The sequence below is a fragment of the Brachyistius frenatus genome, unplaced genomic scaffold (genome assembly GCF_029030835.1).
Source record: "Brachyistius frenatus isolate BFR_SWC_R1_liver_20210118 unplaced genomic scaffold, ASM2903083v1 Contig_61, whole genome shotgun sequence".
In the NCBI taxonomy this organism is placed as follows: domain Eukaryota; kingdom Metazoa; phylum Chordata; class Actinopteri; family Embiotocidae; genus Brachyistius; species Brachyistius frenatus.
The window spans coordinates 1,272,978-1,290,407 of NW_027210660.1; the positions used below are offsets into that span (position 1 = coordinate 1,272,978).

At 42.6% G+C, this 17,430-nt stretch overlaps 2 protein-coding genes across 2 annotated transcripts in view; one reads left to right on the plus strand and one right to left on the minus strand.

The window, feature by feature from the left end:
- Nucleotides 1-606: 606 nt before the first annotated feature.
- Nucleotides 607-5,707, minus strand: LOC138625298 (BTB/POZ domain-containing protein 2). The gene is made up of 9 exons (XM_069706120.1): nt 5,158-5,707; nt 4,950-5,069; nt 4,631-4,787; nt 3,862-3,967; nt 3,569-3,766; nt 3,248-3,440; nt 2,430-2,517; nt 1,844-1,990; nt 607-1,705 (listed from the first exon to the last, which is right to left on the minus strand). The coding sequence occupies exons 1-9, from the start codon at nt 5,676-5,678 to the stop codon at nt 1,544-1,546; spliced, it is 1,692 nt and encodes a 563-aa protein (XP_069562221.1). The 5' UTR covers nt 5,679-5,707; the 3' UTR covers nt 607-1,543.
- A 1,424-nt stretch (nt 5,708-7,131) lies between these two features.
- LOC138625299 (protein unc-13 homolog A-like) overlaps nt 7,132-17,430 on the plus strand; it is a 30,834-nt gene continuing 20,535 nt past the window's right edge. The window contains exons 1-8 of the mRNA XM_069706121.1: nt 7,132-7,562; nt 11,954-11,983; nt 12,243-12,342; nt 14,232-14,349; nt 14,513-14,636; nt 15,479-15,549; nt 15,775-15,829; nt 16,262-16,291. Coding sequence (XP_069562222.1) covers nt 7,541-7,562; nt 11,954-11,983; nt 12,243-12,342; nt 14,232-14,349; nt 14,513-14,636; nt 15,479-15,549; nt 15,775-15,829; nt 16,262-16,291 — 550 coding nt within the window. The 5' untranslated portion in view covers nt 7,132-7,540. The remainder of the gene's footprint in view (nt 7,563-11,953; nt 11,984-12,242; nt 12,343-14,231; nt 14,350-14,512; nt 14,637-15,478; nt 15,550-15,774; nt 15,830-16,261; nt 16,292-17,430) is intronic.

Consider the following 17,430-nt stretch of genomic DNA (forward strand, 5'->3'; position numbering starts at 1 on the left):
AAAACCCACCTAGCATCGCCGCTAAAGCTCACAGGACACGGAGTATATTTTGTTTAATTTACTTGAAGATATCAGAGGACATTACTACAAAAAGAAATATCTAGAGCTGCAACAATTAGTTGAATAATCAATAATGACATTGTTACTTGAAGCCTTAAAACTATTCCAAACATTTACTTTAGTACATAACAGATAAAAATCATACATAATAATATAGTCTTATCCCAAAACAAAGTCTTCGAAAGAATATGCAGTTTTATGAAACCATTAAATCTCCCACCGATATAATAAATAAAATTGTATTACCTTACATTGTCTGAAGTTTTATTAGATTCTAATTGTTTTTGTTTACAGAATTTTATTCTTTGAATTGTACTCTAAATATTGCAGAACATAACACCTACACACTACATTAGTGAGCTTTGGAGATGCTGGTAGGTGGATTCTGTTGCCTTTAGACAGAACTAGGCTGTTTCCCCACTTCCAGTCCCACTAAGCAAACCAGCTGCTGGATTCAGCCAAGGCCGTGCATTATGGGACAGTTGTATGAGCGGTACTTTCTGCAAGAGATAATATATCTAAAATGAAAAAAAAAAACACCAAAAATCTTTTCTTCACTCTTTAATCGATACTTATTTCAAGTTACATATATGTTATTAAATGCCACTTTATTATACAACCCTTTATCTTCTGCACCAAGAGGGGAAGCTCTTCCGCCCACACTTTTTAAAACAAAGCTAAAAAGAAACATATCTGAAGAGTTAGTGTGCATCCATAGAACAACCAAATAAACATATGCAAGGCCAAAGAGTGCAAGGTATCTTGAGTATAGGCAACTACCGAGCAAGGACACAAGAAATCACAGATTGTATTGTATGTAGAAAACCGAAAAAATTGCTTACCATAATCATTTTAAGATTAATATGGAGTTTGGTTCAAATTCACCAATATTTCATGAAGCCTATGAGGTCTGTCAGTCTATGGAAGTTACAACTAACGTGGAACTGAGTGAAGTTCTAGTCGGTACTAAACAGTGATGAAGATCTTGTCTTGGCAAATCTGATAAACTGTACATTCATACAGTTGCGACTCTCCTTTGCCCTAATGCTGTGGAGTACAGGAAGGGGAATCATACAGTTTAAGTAGAATTCAGTGTCAAGCCTTTTGCCATCAATCCACAGCAGTGACATTGATACTGTGATCAATCTGAGAGGCTCATCCTTCCTTCCCTTTCTTTCTCCCTTGTGGAGTCGCTTAAAGTCATGTCTGTTTCAGAGTCTGGCATTACTACAACACAAAGGGATAAAAGGAAGCCGCTGAGAAAGAGAGAGACAGCATTTCAAATGACAAGCTACAGCCCATTTAGTGACCTATATTGCCTTCTGGCTATTTGTCTTCCCGATGAGGCCATCAGTAGTGCACTATATGGAGGGAACAGTATGAAGTCTGACAGATTAGTCCCCAGTACGGCTGCTGAGGTGTGGCCCTGCGCTGGTGTCAGGTTGTCACATTTGATGGAAGATCGTTGTGGTGTCTGAGCTGACTATGTGTAGAAGATGACCTCAGGAATCTGTCCGTCCTCTACTGAGGTGCCATTGTTGTTGCCTGCCGCGTAGCAGAAGGTGAAACAGGTCTTAGTGCCAGTGGATGACGACTCGTGCGTTACCTTTCGCATTCCCTTAGTCCCATAATGAGAGTCTGGACCCTGTAAGACGGAGAGGACGGTGAATACACACTGCACAGTGGCAAAGTAGATTATCTAAAATTATTCATCACAACACATACTGCAACAGAGTACTGATGTTTTGTCTCACGTGTTCATCTTTTTTAACATGTCACAAACCTTAAGTGTAGCACAGGCAGTGTAGTTGACGTTGGGTAGAATCTCCACTGGTTCTTTGAACATGACTCTGAAGGTGTTTGCTGACCCGTCGCAGCTGAAGCCTGTGTCGTTCTGCCCCAGCACTGTGTTGCTGTCTGTGTGAATTATCTGGAGCACACCCAAACAGCCAAATCCCATGATACACAATTTTTATTTTTATGTAGCTTTCCAAATCGTTTATAAAATAACACAATAGAAATATACTGTAATCAAAGCACTGTACTTAACAATAGAGTGTAATTTAAAGGGCGCCTTCTGTGGCACGTTGTCACTCAGCACCCGCTACAAACTCAATAAATGTTGTCAAATTTGTAAGGTAATACAGGTAATAACTTTTATCTACCCAAATGTAATGTAAGCTTACACTGTCAAACAAGAAACAAACTACACCGATAATTTACTGCTAAAAAGTTTAAGGTTCAGTGTGTTGGATTTTGTGGTGTTAGAACAAAGAAATAATATAAAACCAATACAAAATAGTATTTGTTCTCATGAAGCTACTTGGATCCAGACACCGCCAGGCATTTTGCACACTGTTCGACCGTACCTGTATGTTGACTTGGTAGTCTGTGGGTCCATGTATAGAACCATAGAGTCCAAATCCAACCACAAATATCCTTCTGTTTACGGAGAACCTGTGAATTAAAAAAAGGAACACACACAAATTAAAGAGGGAAAAGAAAAGATAGTTTTCAGGAGGGTACAACTGTATGTACAGTATGGTGTTATTTAAATAGTGTTTCTCCGTATTTTTCTTTTGTCACAAAATAGACTGTTTTCATGTCGGAGCATTTTTTTACAGGAGTAACTAATGATGATGATAACAATGGCTGTGTTGCCATACCAGTGAAACAATATGCACACTACTTTGTTTTATCCTGACCAACAGCCTAAAACCAAAAGATGTTCAGTTTATTAACATGGAGAATTAAAATAACCAGGAAATATTTACATTCAATTTAGCTTTTTTTTAATAGAACACGACTCAAAATTATATATTGATCATCAAAATAGGCTAACAATTTACTGCACATCAACAAATCAAATAAAGTAAATACATGCTCTTTTATTGTCTGTTTTTTGTCTGTTCAGCCAAATTTAAGGTTGCTTGAGGTGTTAATTTTTATCTATTAAAAATGTATTTTAACAACAGATTCATTTCTCATTCTAACATTAAGCACTGAAAGTGGAAAATATTAACTTAATACACTGTAATTATCTTGGTTGACTAAAAGTATTCACCTAATTTAAGTTCAAATAATAGCTCAGCAAATTAATCTAAATTTAGTAAGATGTCACGGCATATTAAAGTTTAATTTTGTAAAAAGACTGTTACAGTTCTGAAGTGCTCTGCTCCAAACTCACCTTATGCGGTCACTTGTCCCGCTGTAACCCCAGCGGCTCTCCACCTGACCAAAGCGTGTGATGCTACACTCCTTCCCGCGGAGGCAGCAACGAGGCCGGTCGATGAAATCTACACGAGGCTTTGGGTTTACTGTGAAGTGAAGGAAGAGACTCACCACCTCTCTGTCAGTCAGAATATTGGACTGGGCTGGACCTAAAGGGACATGAGCCAAAGACACAGTTAAAAGAGGATCGTCACAGTGAGTGTGTGTGTTTATGAGAGGAAAAAAATGACAAAAAAAAGTGCAGCAGCAGTGACAGCTTTACTGTGTTTCTGTTCACCTGCAGCGAACTCCTCAATGGTCATGAGAGGGAATCGGATGAGAGTGAGCGCTTTGCCCAGGACTTTACGTTTGTTCTCAGGTGTGGGCTGCAGCTGCTGCCTGTGAGTCTCGGCCTCAGCCCAACGCACCGCCGCCACAAACAAACGCACCTCCCTCACTCCGAGAGTATCCCTCTCCAACACGGCCACCAATGTATCTAATTCAGGGAGAGGGGACAAATTAATGGTAAGTAACACTGTTATTCTAAAATACAACATGAGAATAATGACAGCATTCACAGCGATAGATTACCCAAATCTATGTCCGTAAAGCCTTCAGCGGCGAGAGCATCTCCAGTGTTCTTATCAATATTCTCTAAACAGAGGCTGGCAAGCTGCGGCTCGTCAAACAACCGTGCCTGAAACCAAGAAGACACCACAGTTTAAAGAACATATACTTGTACGCATCTGAGGTGAAAATTGAAAAGTGACAAGTGCATTTAAAGACAGAAAATTCAGTAAAATTTAATTAGATTAGATTCAACTTTGTTGTCATTGTGCAGAGTACAGGTACAAATCCAATAATGCAGTAAGCATCCAACCAGAATAAATTTACAGATAAGTGCAAGAAAGTAAGTTCTACAGCATAAGTGCTGCTATATCTTCTAACATTTGCAGGGATGAAAAATGAAGAATAAATATACACAAATATCATATACAGGTGATTGTTAACCGTGTATATACAGAGGAGAAGCGGGTAGTGGGAGAGTGCAAATGTAGGTTGTATGTACAGTATGAACAGCATATCATACATTTGATTACGTGTTGTTGCTTATCTTTAGACAACTTTTAAATTGATGTTCATAAGAACATTAGAATTGAAAGTTATATTGTTATTGTTGAAAACTGGTTTTGGCATGCAACAAATTTCTAGAGTAGCAAAAGTAAGATTTGTTGTTACTTTTTACAATAAGAGTCTGTAGTTTTTCACTAAATGGACATATAGCATACTGCAATGTAGAGCATCTGTCAATCCAATGAAGCAAAACAAACAAGAGCTGTCAAAGTTCAGGGAGGCTGACCTGTGTAAGCAGCATGAAGGCATTGTCTGCTCTGAGGTTCTTCTTGAGGAACTCCACACAGTGAGCCTCCAGGGCTGGAACTGCATACTTCTTAGCTGTATAGAGTGTGGTCATCACGGTCTCAGGCCCGATCTGGACTTCATCAGAGTACAGAAACCTGCATATTACAATGAAAGATAATGCACTTATTTCTATGAACAATAAAGAGGATATTATGCTTGGATTCCTGTGTGTTCCCCCGATACTTAAATATGAAAGGTGGAGTATACATACCACACCCACATGCAAATCCTGCTAAATGACAGGCTCGGCTGCTTACTTTAACAAGGCCAGAAAAGCAGCTGGTTCCACATCTGGAAGCTCGATTTCCGTCGATGTGGTCGCCATCCCACCGTTGAACATTGCATCGAACACTGCGCTCCCCACAGCCAGAACAAACCTGACAATGTCAACAAAGAGCAGGAGACGGGTCACCTTTTATCTTTACGCAGAGTTTAAAGAGCACCTGGTGCAGCTGATCCTCTTACCTGTGCGCGGGTATCCTCTGAACCCCCATCCCTTTGCCCACCAGAAAATGAACGTCACTGAGCACCTCGTTGTTGAAGAGGAACGCAAACCTCTCCTTCACGGTGCTCTTCGTTGCCTGCCAGTTGTACACGGGCTCTCGGTACACCAGCACGGACGCAGCCGCCGGGGTGGCCGTCGGTGCTGCAGAATGGGAGGCATTAGACGCTGCGGTGGTTGCCATGTTGGACGCCGGGGTGGCCATGGCTCCGGCTGCCGCAGCACTTGCCGCAGCGGACTGCTGCAGGGAGTTCTGCGCAGTCGGCGGAGCTCCGGCCGAGACACCGTTGCTGTCTCCCCCGCCAGGCCCCAGCTGCGGGTTGGGACGCCTGGCTGCTCCCTGCGCCCCTCCAGCTGCACCGACCGCTCCGCCGTTGGAGGCTGGCATAGAGAAAACACTGTTGCTGGGCTGGCTGTTTCCCAAAGGACCCGGACCGGAGAAACTAAGGCAAGGAGGCCTGCCGCTGTTGTCTCCAGCAGCCATCTTGGACCTGGCGTAGGCGTAAACAACACGCTTCTTCGCTTTGAGTATATCCAGTAGTCCTGACAGTCACATCTACCTTTTGTTTCCCCCTGGCGTTTGTTATAAGTACTGCAAGCTGCTCTTTACTTGCACACGTTTGTTTTATTCTAGTGTAACTCAACTGAATCTTTGCCAGATCTCCACGTACACCATCTCTCTTTCTTGTCGTCCTTTGACAGAATCAGCGTGTATGTTGTATTGCTCCTATTCCTCAGAGATCAGCTCTTTTCTTTATCAATGTGGCAAAGTAAGCCACAAGACATGCTCATTTTTCCTGCATTGCCCACATACTGACTCACAGTATACCCCATGGGGGACATGTTTATCCTGAATCTGGCTACTGCCGATTCATTTGTATCAATGAACATCATCCTGCATAACAAGCAACTGCTGTAACTGAGCCGCACAACCAAAAGGATTTGCTGCATCCAAAGAGTGAGCTTTCCCTAGCATTGTATTAGATGATTTGAGAGGTCACAGCATGCCACTAAAAATAAAACAGGCAAGTCAGACAGAATATTACTGAGTTTAGTCTGATTGCTTTATTATGTGTGACATATAAAGATCGTCGTGACATATCTTGGTCAAAAATAACTCTAAGGTTGCTCATACTTGTATTGGAGGCCAAGGCAGTGCCATCCAGAGTAACTGATGGGTAGTTAGTGAGGTGTTTATGATCAAGTACAATGACTTTGAACTGAATTTAGATGCAGAAAATTTCAGGTCATTCAAGCCTTTATATCGTTAAGAAGTTTGACTAATTGATGTTTCATCTGGCTTCATTGTTAAATAACCTAAAGCCTGGTGTCATCTGCATAAAAACGGAAATTGATTTAGTGTCGCCTAATAATGTTGCCTGAGGGAAGCATGCATAATGTGAAAAGTATTGGCCCTAGCACAAAACCCTGTGGCGCTCCATGACTAACTTTGTGTATAGTCATCATTGACCTTGACAAATTGGAATCGATCTGATAAATACGACAGCCAAGTCAGCCAAGTGTGGTTTATCTAATCCCAATGACATGTTTCCGTCTCTGTAATGAAAAGCAGCACTATGTAGCTGCATAAAGACATTGTCTGAGGCAATGATACGACTAACGGAGGAGAGAGAAACAGCCAATATGTAGGACATTCTGGATGATAACATGCTAAATGGAGACGCCAGGTGACGTGATTAAAAACACGCGGGTTGTGCTTAGGTTGGAAACTTTCCTCAAATGCTTTGCAACAATGAATGTATTGTTCATTGAGTCCATGCCACCAGTCAGGACGATGTTAATTAAGCCCCATTCAGTCTCCGTTTCCTCCGTTCACCCGTTCACGGAGCACGAGCCATTCACTCCCCCCCCACCCATCCCCACCCCACGCCATCCTCTCGGCCTGCTACTCATCAACCGTGACGTCAGGGCACGGCGCGGCGCGGCACGGGGCGGCGCGGGGGAGATGTCCTCGCGCGGAGGTTGCTGCTGCTGAAACAAGATGGCTGTGCGCGCAGGAGGAGCAGCAGCAGCAGCATCAGCGGAGGAGAGCTGAGGCAATGCAGAGGAGGAAGCAGAGGGGGGTGGGGGGCGCGGAATTCACTCCCGTGTGTTTCTTGTCCGGCCAAAAGAGCACCAGCCCCGCTGCAGAGGAAGAGACGAGCGCTCCTGACATGGTGCTGATCTGTTTCCTGTCACCATTCAGGGTAACGCTTTTGACGGTTTGAGTAAAAAAAAATTAAAAAAAAATAATAATTTTTGTAGCCAAGAGACCAACCGGCGGACCAAACACATCACGGAGCACTCAGCAGAGGACAGCCGGGGACCCTCACGCCGCTATCAGAGATGTCCCTGCTGTGCGTGGGAGGTAAGAGAGACAATTAAAGAGCCTTCGTGTTTGGTGTTATTGGAGTATGACTTGGTGTAACTGCACCAGTTGTCTGACCGCCTGCGGGCTCTCGGCTCCGTGGAAAAGTGTGTGTAGCCCGAGCAGCGCAGGGTTTGTGCTGAATAGTCATTAAATCACAGCAGCTCCGCTCGTCTGAACGGAAACAATAGTACACTGGGACACTTTCAGCAGCGCTGTTGCTGACTGACATGTGTTTAATTTACTGCTCCACGTCAAACAAATGACATGACGTTAAAAAGAGAGAGACAATTAAAGTCGTCGTGACTGTTAGTGCCGGCAAACATTCACAGGCTGTTTTGAGTTTCTATAAATGTTTCCTCTCCTGGCTGGTACTGCTGCGGTTGTTGCGTGTGCGTGCGTGTGTGTGTGTGTGTGTGTGTGTGTGTGTGTGTGTGTGTGTGTGTGCGTGTGTGTGTGTGTGTGTCATCCACTCTGTTCATTCATGCGTGGGCAATCTGAGGAAGGAGGAGGACGAGGAAAAGCCCCTGCCGCCCCTGCCGCTGCCGCACCGCACCGCTCTGCCGCTCTGCTGTACCGTGAGGGAATACTGGCAGCCGGCTGGAGATGCGCGTCACTTCTCCGCGTTTTCCCTGAAGCGATGCGTCACCTGCTCCTCCCACCAGACTATCCTGAAAGCACCTGATGCTGACGGCGTTGTCTCTCGGTGCGATGAATAAGCATCTGCGGTGGTTTCTCATAAACTGTGACACCACTTCCAGCTTCACATCCAGGCAGGAGCAGTAAACGGGGGGGGGGGGGACCCACGTTAGGAGAGAAGCCCCCTGTGCTCCTCAAGGCTTTTGTTGGACAGATTGGGGAGCTGAATCAGCAAAATACTCCCATTTAAAAAAGAAAATGAGACAGTTTTGTGTGAACTCTGACTAGGACAATGTAAGCTGACTTGACAGATTTTAAGCAGAGTGTGTGTGTATGTGTATACACACATGTATGTACATATGTATATATATATATACATGTTACACATATACACGTGTGTGTTTACTTAGCCACAAATTGGCAGTCAGAAATCTTATTCTAGTGCAATGTTGTGATTTTATATTCATCTGCACATTAACTGTTGTCCTATGAGATGCCAGAAGATGGTGAAATATGCCGGTTAGAGGTGAAACTATTAGTTTGTTAGTCTATTTATACTTCTAAGTAATTCCAAAGAGAGTCAATTGGCAGCCACTTCAGTAACTGATTGTTTATTTTAACAGTTTTTCATGTCTGCATTCTGCTGTTCAGTTTGAAGGATCTGCTGCCTTTCTCTGATAGAAAATGGGATTTGGAAAGTTGGTAGGACAACACAAGATATATGAAGCCATCATATTGAGCTTTAGAAAATTGTGATGGGAACAGGTTTTTTTTGTTGTTTTTTTATCATTTTCATATATTATTTTCTCAAACACAAATAGACCTTTTTTCATGGTAGCTTTTTTGATTTGTAAACGCAGGTGGAATTAATAATGTCTCAATATTCAGTGTTCAGTCTCATATGACAGAAAACTGCTCTCGATGAAGTATGACACTACAAAATATTTGACATTTTTGCTTGAATAGTCACTTTTATATCAACTACTTAATCTTTTGACTAATCTGAGCGGTGACACTCGGTGTGTACATGTTTTAGCTGTAGATATTTGTCATTGATGAAGGAGTGGACGACAGAAAAATTGAGGATGTTTTAAAGTCACCTTTCCTACGTCAAACCTATTACTGATGCAACCCCACCTCATCCTGTCCTGCCAAGTCCACCCACTGACTGTCCCTGCTCTGAGTCAGTCCCAGGCGTCATTAAGACCCCGAGTGTTATTCATTCATAAACACTGGCTGCGGCTGTCACTGTTGTAGACTACGAGACTTGGCAGAGAGCCCTCTTTCTGTTCCGGTTACATCATTCATGCTCACCTGACTGGAGCTATTTCTGGCCTCTACAGTACTTTGTGCCTCCTGAATAGGCAGCATTTCTTTTGGCGCATCTGCCGACAAGGCAGAATTCAGAGGCAGATACAGATGAAGTCTGAAAAGCTTGGCTTCTTTTCCTGCAGATTTCCAACATACTTTGAAGTCCACTTTTCTCTCTGTCTTGATTTGGACATTAAATCAAAGGGTGTAATATCTCTGTCAGCAATTGTGCGGGCTACTGCAGATTTCCATGTATATTTGATCCTACAAAATAAGGGGCTGTCTATGTGAATCATGTCATCCCTCATTTTGACATTGGATGGCTGAACTTGGCTCACGCAACCCCTATTTTATATTCCCTGACAGTTCAAGCTGAAGGGTTTGCTTTGATTCCCTGTCGAGTCTCTCTTTTTTTTGTCAATCAGCTTAGTTCCCATAAGTCAGAGTCTGCTGTGTCAGAGGTACTTTCTGAATGAAGTTGCTGCAAAAAAAAAAAAACTGAGCTGCACAAAATGTACCGTTGGGTCCTTCAGACTGTGCCCCGCATCCTCTGATTAAAGACAAACAAACACATTTTGATTTGTTATGTCCTTGCTGAGTTGTTTAATCAGGTGGTGATAGATAGATATTGCTTCGACCTCGTTTTCTAAATGCAGGCTTCTCACCCATGACCTACATATCAGCCAATGGATTGAGTGTTACAACCCTCCACATCCTTGTTGTTTATGAGTTATTGGCACATACTGTACATATACAGTAACTGTGTGTTGGGGTTGTCTTGTCTGCTGCGTGCAACTGGGATAAAATGTTGTTTGTAGGGGCTCATGGTATTTCTCATCATAACTCACCCTGTCGGAGAGATTGATGATTGTGTGCTATCATTAAGCTTCAGCTTTCTGCCACTGAAAATCCAATTCCTTTTTCATTGATCGTCCTCACGTACTGTTATATTTCCAGGGCAGTTTCAGTAGTGACATTATAACACAGCATGAGGCCAGCTCTGACGTGGTCTGCCTGAACAATGTACGGGATTTCTGAAAGCACAGCTGACTTCTTTTTTTGTCTTCCAGACATGATTTTGAATAATTTCATTTTCTCTTCTGTAAACAGAAGTGGATATTAAAAGGATGTTAAGTGTCGGGGCAGAATATACAGCATGTGTGTTAATGTGTGTTGCACTTTGTTAAGGTCTGAATGGAAGCAAGGATGAATGTTTTCTTTGCTTGCAGGTGTGTGTGTGTGTGTGTGTGTGTGTGTGTGTGTGTGTGTGTGTGTGTGTGTGTGTGTGTGTGTGTGCGTGTGCGTGTGTGCGTATGTGCCTCTGTCTCTGCCTGCTGATGTAACAACATGGCACTTAAGTGGCAGATTTAGTTTGAGTGTGTTGCAGGAAAAAAGCCATTAAGTTAAAGGAGTGAGAAATAAAAACAAAAAAGTGCCTTTGCTGACTCGGGGCAAATTAGCTTTTCATTTTTGTGGTGGTTACTATGGTGACTGGTTTTGGTGTGGACAGTCTGTGGAGTATTGTGAGGTAATTTATGAACAGGTGCTGACATCGGGTGGACGTGTGTGTGTGTGTGTGTGTGTGTGTGTGTGTGTGTGTGTGTGTGTGTGTGTGTGTGTGTGTGTGTGTGTGTGTGTGTGTGTGTGTGTGTGTGTGTGTGTGTGTGTGGAGGAGAGCAGTGGGTAGTGGAGCATTAAAAATGTATGCGTGAGTTACGTCAAAGCTGGTAAAAAGGTGCTGCAGAGAGAGGGAGGGAACTTGAGGTTTAACTGTATAAAAAAACTCACTCAGATTGTGTTTGACAAAGGTGGGAATTTTCCCTTTGGATGTCTGAACACGACATTGCCAAAATTGAACCCATATAATTTAACTCTTACATTATATAACTCTTATATGTGTTTAATCATAAATACTAACTAATTAACTGTTTTTACTTGATTTTCCACTACATCTAGCCCTTCAAGTGGATTTCCTATTAATAAAAAAGTGTTTTTAAAGAAAATATATTTTGGTTATCAGTTTAATCTGTGCTATGTGCAGCCACTATATTTGCATGGACTGTAGGTATACTGTAATTGCTGTTTCTGTGTCCTAACCACAGTGGGCCATCCATGTACTGTATGTGTTCCTTTGTTTTGCCGCCACCAACAGTGCCAACTTGTCTGGACCTTATGGCAAATAAGACAGAGGACCAAATTTGTAGAACTGAGTCAACACCCATGTAGTATGTGAATTTGTGGTGATTGGAAAATATGTTTATATATTAAAATTCTCATAGTACATATTATATTTACAATAAAATGCTCTTGTTTCATGTTGTTTATGTTCTAACTAATCTCAAACGTCCATTCTCTATGTAAAAGCCAAAAGAGAGGACGCATTAGTGTGAAAACAGATGGCGTTCCTGTGTGTCACTATGTCCCTCTGTGTGTTTTCACAGTGAAGAAAGCCAAGCTGGATGGACCCCAAGGTAAGACCTGGGATCCTGGAAGTAAAAGAAGCCACAGGGGGAGAGACTCGCTGTTATGTTGCATAAATCTTTAAGCAGTCTGAGGAAGTGTTGCATACTGCAGCCATGAATTGAAATACAGCGAAAGGAAGTCAGTTACTGTGTAGAAATAAGGCATCTACTCTATGTCTCACAGGGACTAGGTTATTGTTATTGTTTTGTAATGTTTTTTTTATCGTAACACATCTCTTTCTTCATCCTTTTTTTTTTTCCTTTACAGAGAAGTTCAACACTTATGTGACTCTAAAGGTACAAAATGTGAAGAGCACAACCATCGCTGTCAGGGGCAACCTGCCCAGCTGGGAGCAAGACTTCATGTTGTGAGTCCTCTATCATCTTCTGATAAAGCTCTCTCTTCTCCTTCTGCGCTTCCCTCTCCGTCACTTCTTCCTCTGCATTCCCTTTTCATCCTCCCGTCACACTCTGCTCTTCAGCAGCTTGAGTGCTCTTGTGTTTCTTTTTTCATCTCTTGCCTTCTATCATCCTCCCTCCCCTCTTTGTCACTCTTCCATCCAAAGTGCCCTTCATCCCTGTATTGTTTCACACTGCTCTTCCTACTCCGCCTCCAACAACTGTCTCATGCTCTTTTTCATCTGCTCTCCCTCGATACTTCTGCCCCGCTCATTCTCATCTTCATTCTCATCCTCAACCTTGGCTCCCTCCCAGCCCCTCTCTCCTCTCCTGCGTTTCTTCCTCTAAGCACAGCACCTTGATCTTCATCTACCCAGCCTCTCCTCCTCCTCCTCCTCCTCTCTCCATTTCGTCCTTACCCCACAACCCCTCACGTTCACTCCTCCCCTCCCACTCCCACTCCTCCTGTTTCTTGCTCTCCAGGCATCATTAGTGGTCTTTTAAATTAGTTTGTTTTAGCTTGTGTTACAATAAATATTGAATGATAGCTTGTTGCAATCACTAACATATTACACAACTCTGTATTTGGCATGCACAGCGATCCAGTGTGTTATTGACAGTGTAGCAGCATATGGACAATAAATGGTGAGAATCATTCAGCATGTGGGATGCAGCGGGCAGGATTACTGCGGAGTCCCGTGCATCTGTATGATGTTCGGAGGCGTTGAGCATTGTACTGTGGTTACATCAGTGAAGCTGTGTTATGTAATGTTTGGGCTGCAGAGAGTGCCTCATGCCCCCCTTCAAACTGCATTTAAATGGCTGTGCCCCCTCAGTCACTGCCATGAATCAAACAGGCACTTTTCTTAAAAGGAGTCACCACTGAGATGGGAAATCCACTCCCTCTATCTCTTAATTAAAGTTCCCACTTTCTCCCTCCAGGCATGCGATACAATCACCTCCTCCACTGCCTTCATCACACTCCTCTCTTCCCTCCCCTTATTCATCCCTCACTCTTTTTCTTTCTCTTTTTTCTTTCCGTCCTCTTCCGGCTGTCTTGTAAAAGCTTTATGTTAGATTCTCTCAGGCCTGCCCTCATATGACATGTCTTATATTTGTCACAGTAAAGCCTACAAGTAATTACCGTGCATTTTGTGTGTGTAATTGAACTAGTGTGTGTTTAGTGTGGGGAAAATACTCGGATTCTTTACTTCTTTACTAGAAAATACCAGTAAAAAAATGTAAAAGTACTATTACAAGACAGAGTTCTCATTCTGAAGTAAAAACACAAAAGTCTTAACAGAAAAATAGTGATAAAGTACCAAAATAGAAATATTCATTATGCATAAAAAACATGCTATTGCAGCAAAATGTGGTTGTGGGGCAGGTACTAAGAAGAAGCGAAAATTTGCTTTCATGTTTTGCCTTTTTAATATAGGATACCTTTAACTGTTAAATCTGGGGGTGATTATTTAAACTGCTAATAACTCATAGACACCTGAAGTATAAAGAGTTAGACACAGCTAGACACACTGGCCCAAAAAGGTTAGGAACCATTGGATTTATCTTTAGTTGTGTTTTGAATCTAATAAGCATATCATAGTTTCTCTTTTGCCCTGAAAAATAACTATTAATTATAGCTGTAAAATAAATTTACTGAAATTAAAAGTACAGCACTTTCTTCTGGAATGTAGTAGAGTCAAAATTTTGAATATTGTCAAATGCTACATAAAATGACTAAAGTCTAGTATACAAGTAAATGAGTTGCATTTCCCCGCTGTCTTGAAATGTATTTTTATCGCCAAGTTAATTTCTTTCTCTTAACTTTGAACTTTTCTGCCTTTCTTTGTCTTTGTAGTGAAATTAACCGCCTGGACCTCGGGCTGACCGTAGAGGTGTGGACCAAAGGGTTAATCTGGGACACCATGGTCGGCACCGTGTGGATTCCCCTCCGTAGCATCAGACAGTCAAATGAGGTTTGCCACTAACTACTATCACTCAAGTGGTAGTTGGGCACTCTTTACTCAGTTGTACTTAAAAGGGCTCGCAGGACAGGCAGTGCTGCTGGTTGGACTTGTTTTCATCATGCTGTCTCGCTATCGTTTGTGTGTCAGCTGCAAGATGTGTTTCTGCACACAGGAAGGTCCAGGGGAGTGGCTCACGCTGGACTCTCAGGTCATCATGGCTGATAATGAGATCTGTGGCACCAAAGAACCCACTCTCCACCTGGTGCTGCTCGATACACGCTTTGAACTGCCTCTAGGTGAGAAATCCATTTTCCCATCGAAATCTGAAACTGTCAATAGGTGGGTGAAGATGACAATATGAAAGGAAATCATCAGCCCTGTTGGCAAGGGGAAGATGGAGCAAATAAATTATGTCTGCCGGTATATTTTCATAGCAAACAGTGATATATGAACACCAATAATATCTGGCTGATTAATTAACCTGGCCTACTTTTCAATTATATGTTTGCAAGGCTGTGTGTGTGTGTGTGTGTGTGTGTGTGTGTGTGTGTGTGTGTGTGTGTGTGTGTGTGTGTGTGTGTGTGTGTGTGTGTGTGTGTGTGTGTGTGTGTGTGTGTGTGTGTGTGTGTGTGTCTCTCTCTCTCTCTCTCTCTCTCTCTCTCTCTCTCTCTCTCTCTCTCAGTGAGAGGAGTGTTTGTGTCCTTTCCTTCCCAGTGATCAAGCTGTGTTCCTCTTAGCATTGATTAAGTGTCATTTGCATACTGTTTCCTCTTCCTCCAGTCTATATGGTACACCTGACTCCTCAATTTGTGGACCTGACCTATTTATAGGGATTTGGCCTCAGGGCTGTAAATAGGGCCAATTTTTAAAGACACTGTATTCTGGTCAGGCCAAAGTATCTGCAGTTCTTTGTACTAATATATGTCTGTATAGTTAGAAATGGACAATCATCTAGGTCAAATAATATTTACAGATGGGTTGTTGCACCATGCTTTGTCGTCATTAGGGTGGACTTTGTGACATAGAACAAAGTTGCTTTTAGGCAGGCAGTTTTGTGAATAACTATTTTAAGTTTTGAGGTAGGCGGAGCTCCATTTTGGCTCTTGTCACCTGAATTTGTCTGGCTGGTTGTTTCCAGATATCCCTGAGGATGAGGCACGGTACTGGGCCAAAAAACTGGAGCAGCTCAACGCCATGAGGGACCAAGATGTAAGCTGCCACCCTGTTTGATTTAATACCCGAGAGTTTCCTCACATTTTAGGGACAAGTCAACATGATTAATTGGGAGGAATATGTTACACGTTACAAGATGACATCTGACAACACTTTCTGCACCTTGTGGAGACATAAAATGTTTAAATATACCCCTTGATTAGCAGCTAACCTCTTTCATCAATATACATTTTTCCTTTCTCCTGCTCGTCTTGGCTCCAGTACTCATACCAGGAGGAACAGGAGCGCCCTCTCCGCATACCAGGAACCCAGTGCTGTAAGTAACCAATCACTATTTGTACAAACCAGTTTGTGCTGAACAAGAGAATAACGTGTTTAGCTGTTGAGATGTAATTAGATTGCTTTAGCTCAACATTTGCATTATTTGTGTAAGCACACGTGGGCTCTGGTGCGTTAGAGGGGAAAAAGGCCTGGATCGCTGCACTGTAAAGAATCAATAGCGTTATCAGATGTCCGGAGGCGAACTCCTCGAGGAGACCTCTGTGTTTCGACTATTGGCCCAGTCTGCAGAGCTTGCTGAGCCAGCTGGCTGGGGCAGGTGGAAAGACTTGTGGGCTCAGTGCTCCCTCCGAGGTCTCTTTCCATTCGCCAACTCCGTGTGGGAACTTCAAAGCACCTATTGGCGTGAATACGTGTTCATACGTACATGTTTGAACACCAGTACTGACATCCTCCTGTTTCACTGCAGGTAACTGGAGTCTATGGGGAGACCAACAAAGTAAGTGTACATACATTGTCAACTGTGCAGTTTCTTAATTATTTCGCTCTGCAATCTATCATTACAGTTAAAATGAAACATTACATTTGAGCAAGTGCTAATTTTAAGCTTCAATTTGAGGGTGTTTTTACTTGTGCTGTATATTTGGATGAACAGTTTAGGACTGCTACTTCTCTCATTGTACTGCTGCTCTGTTCATAATAGGGAGGGAACATGTATAAAAGGAGCTATACGTCACCTCTAAACGCTCTTAAAGCGGAATCTCATCTGCCAGTTAACCCAAATTACAAAAAAATGTGCATCTCTTTTCCCTTCAGCTGTATCTGGTCATGCAGATCATTTTCTTTTCCCCATATTCATCACTTTCTGTGATTTCAGCCACCACCCTTCATTTAATACAAATTCTTAATTTTTTTTCAAAATCTATAATACAAATAATAAGAAATAACTTCCAATGAAAAACAGCAAAATACCCTGAATAGTTTGTGTGAACTGACCCTTTAACATCAGTCACCGATTCATTTGATAGCTAATGTTCTGCAGTACAGCCCCAGAGTCACGAAAAATATATCACACATGAACTATATTGTCCATACTGCACACAGAAACTTGCAGTTGATGCATATATACATATATTAGATATATTTATCTCCACTAAAAGTCCCCCTATCTGTCCTGACCTCCCTGCCCACAAACCTTCCTCTCTTGTTGTGATTAGTGGATGGTCTTATATAAGTATCTGTCAGAATCACCCACACAACTGCAGCGATTCATCTCATCTCTGTTCAGTCAGAGGAAAGAGGGAAGAGCTGGGGGGTAATGATAGATGGTGAGCTGATGAAGTGAGTGAGGGAGACGGTGAGCGTGAGACATGTAGGGACACGGCTGAAGTGAGAAACAAAGTTTGATGCCTTTAATTATTGTTTACACATCCAGACAGATGAAGATGTGAGCGGTGCAGCAGCCGCCTTTCGTCAGTGGCTTTCGGCGTGCGAAAGCCGATGATGGATAATGATGAATGATTAATAGATAGCTGGTTTCACTTTTGACTGCTTCAGCACCGTTGAAGTTGCTTCCCTCTGGCATGTTAATCTTTGATCTATGGACACCACAGAAAAGTAAAGCGACTCAGCAGTGAG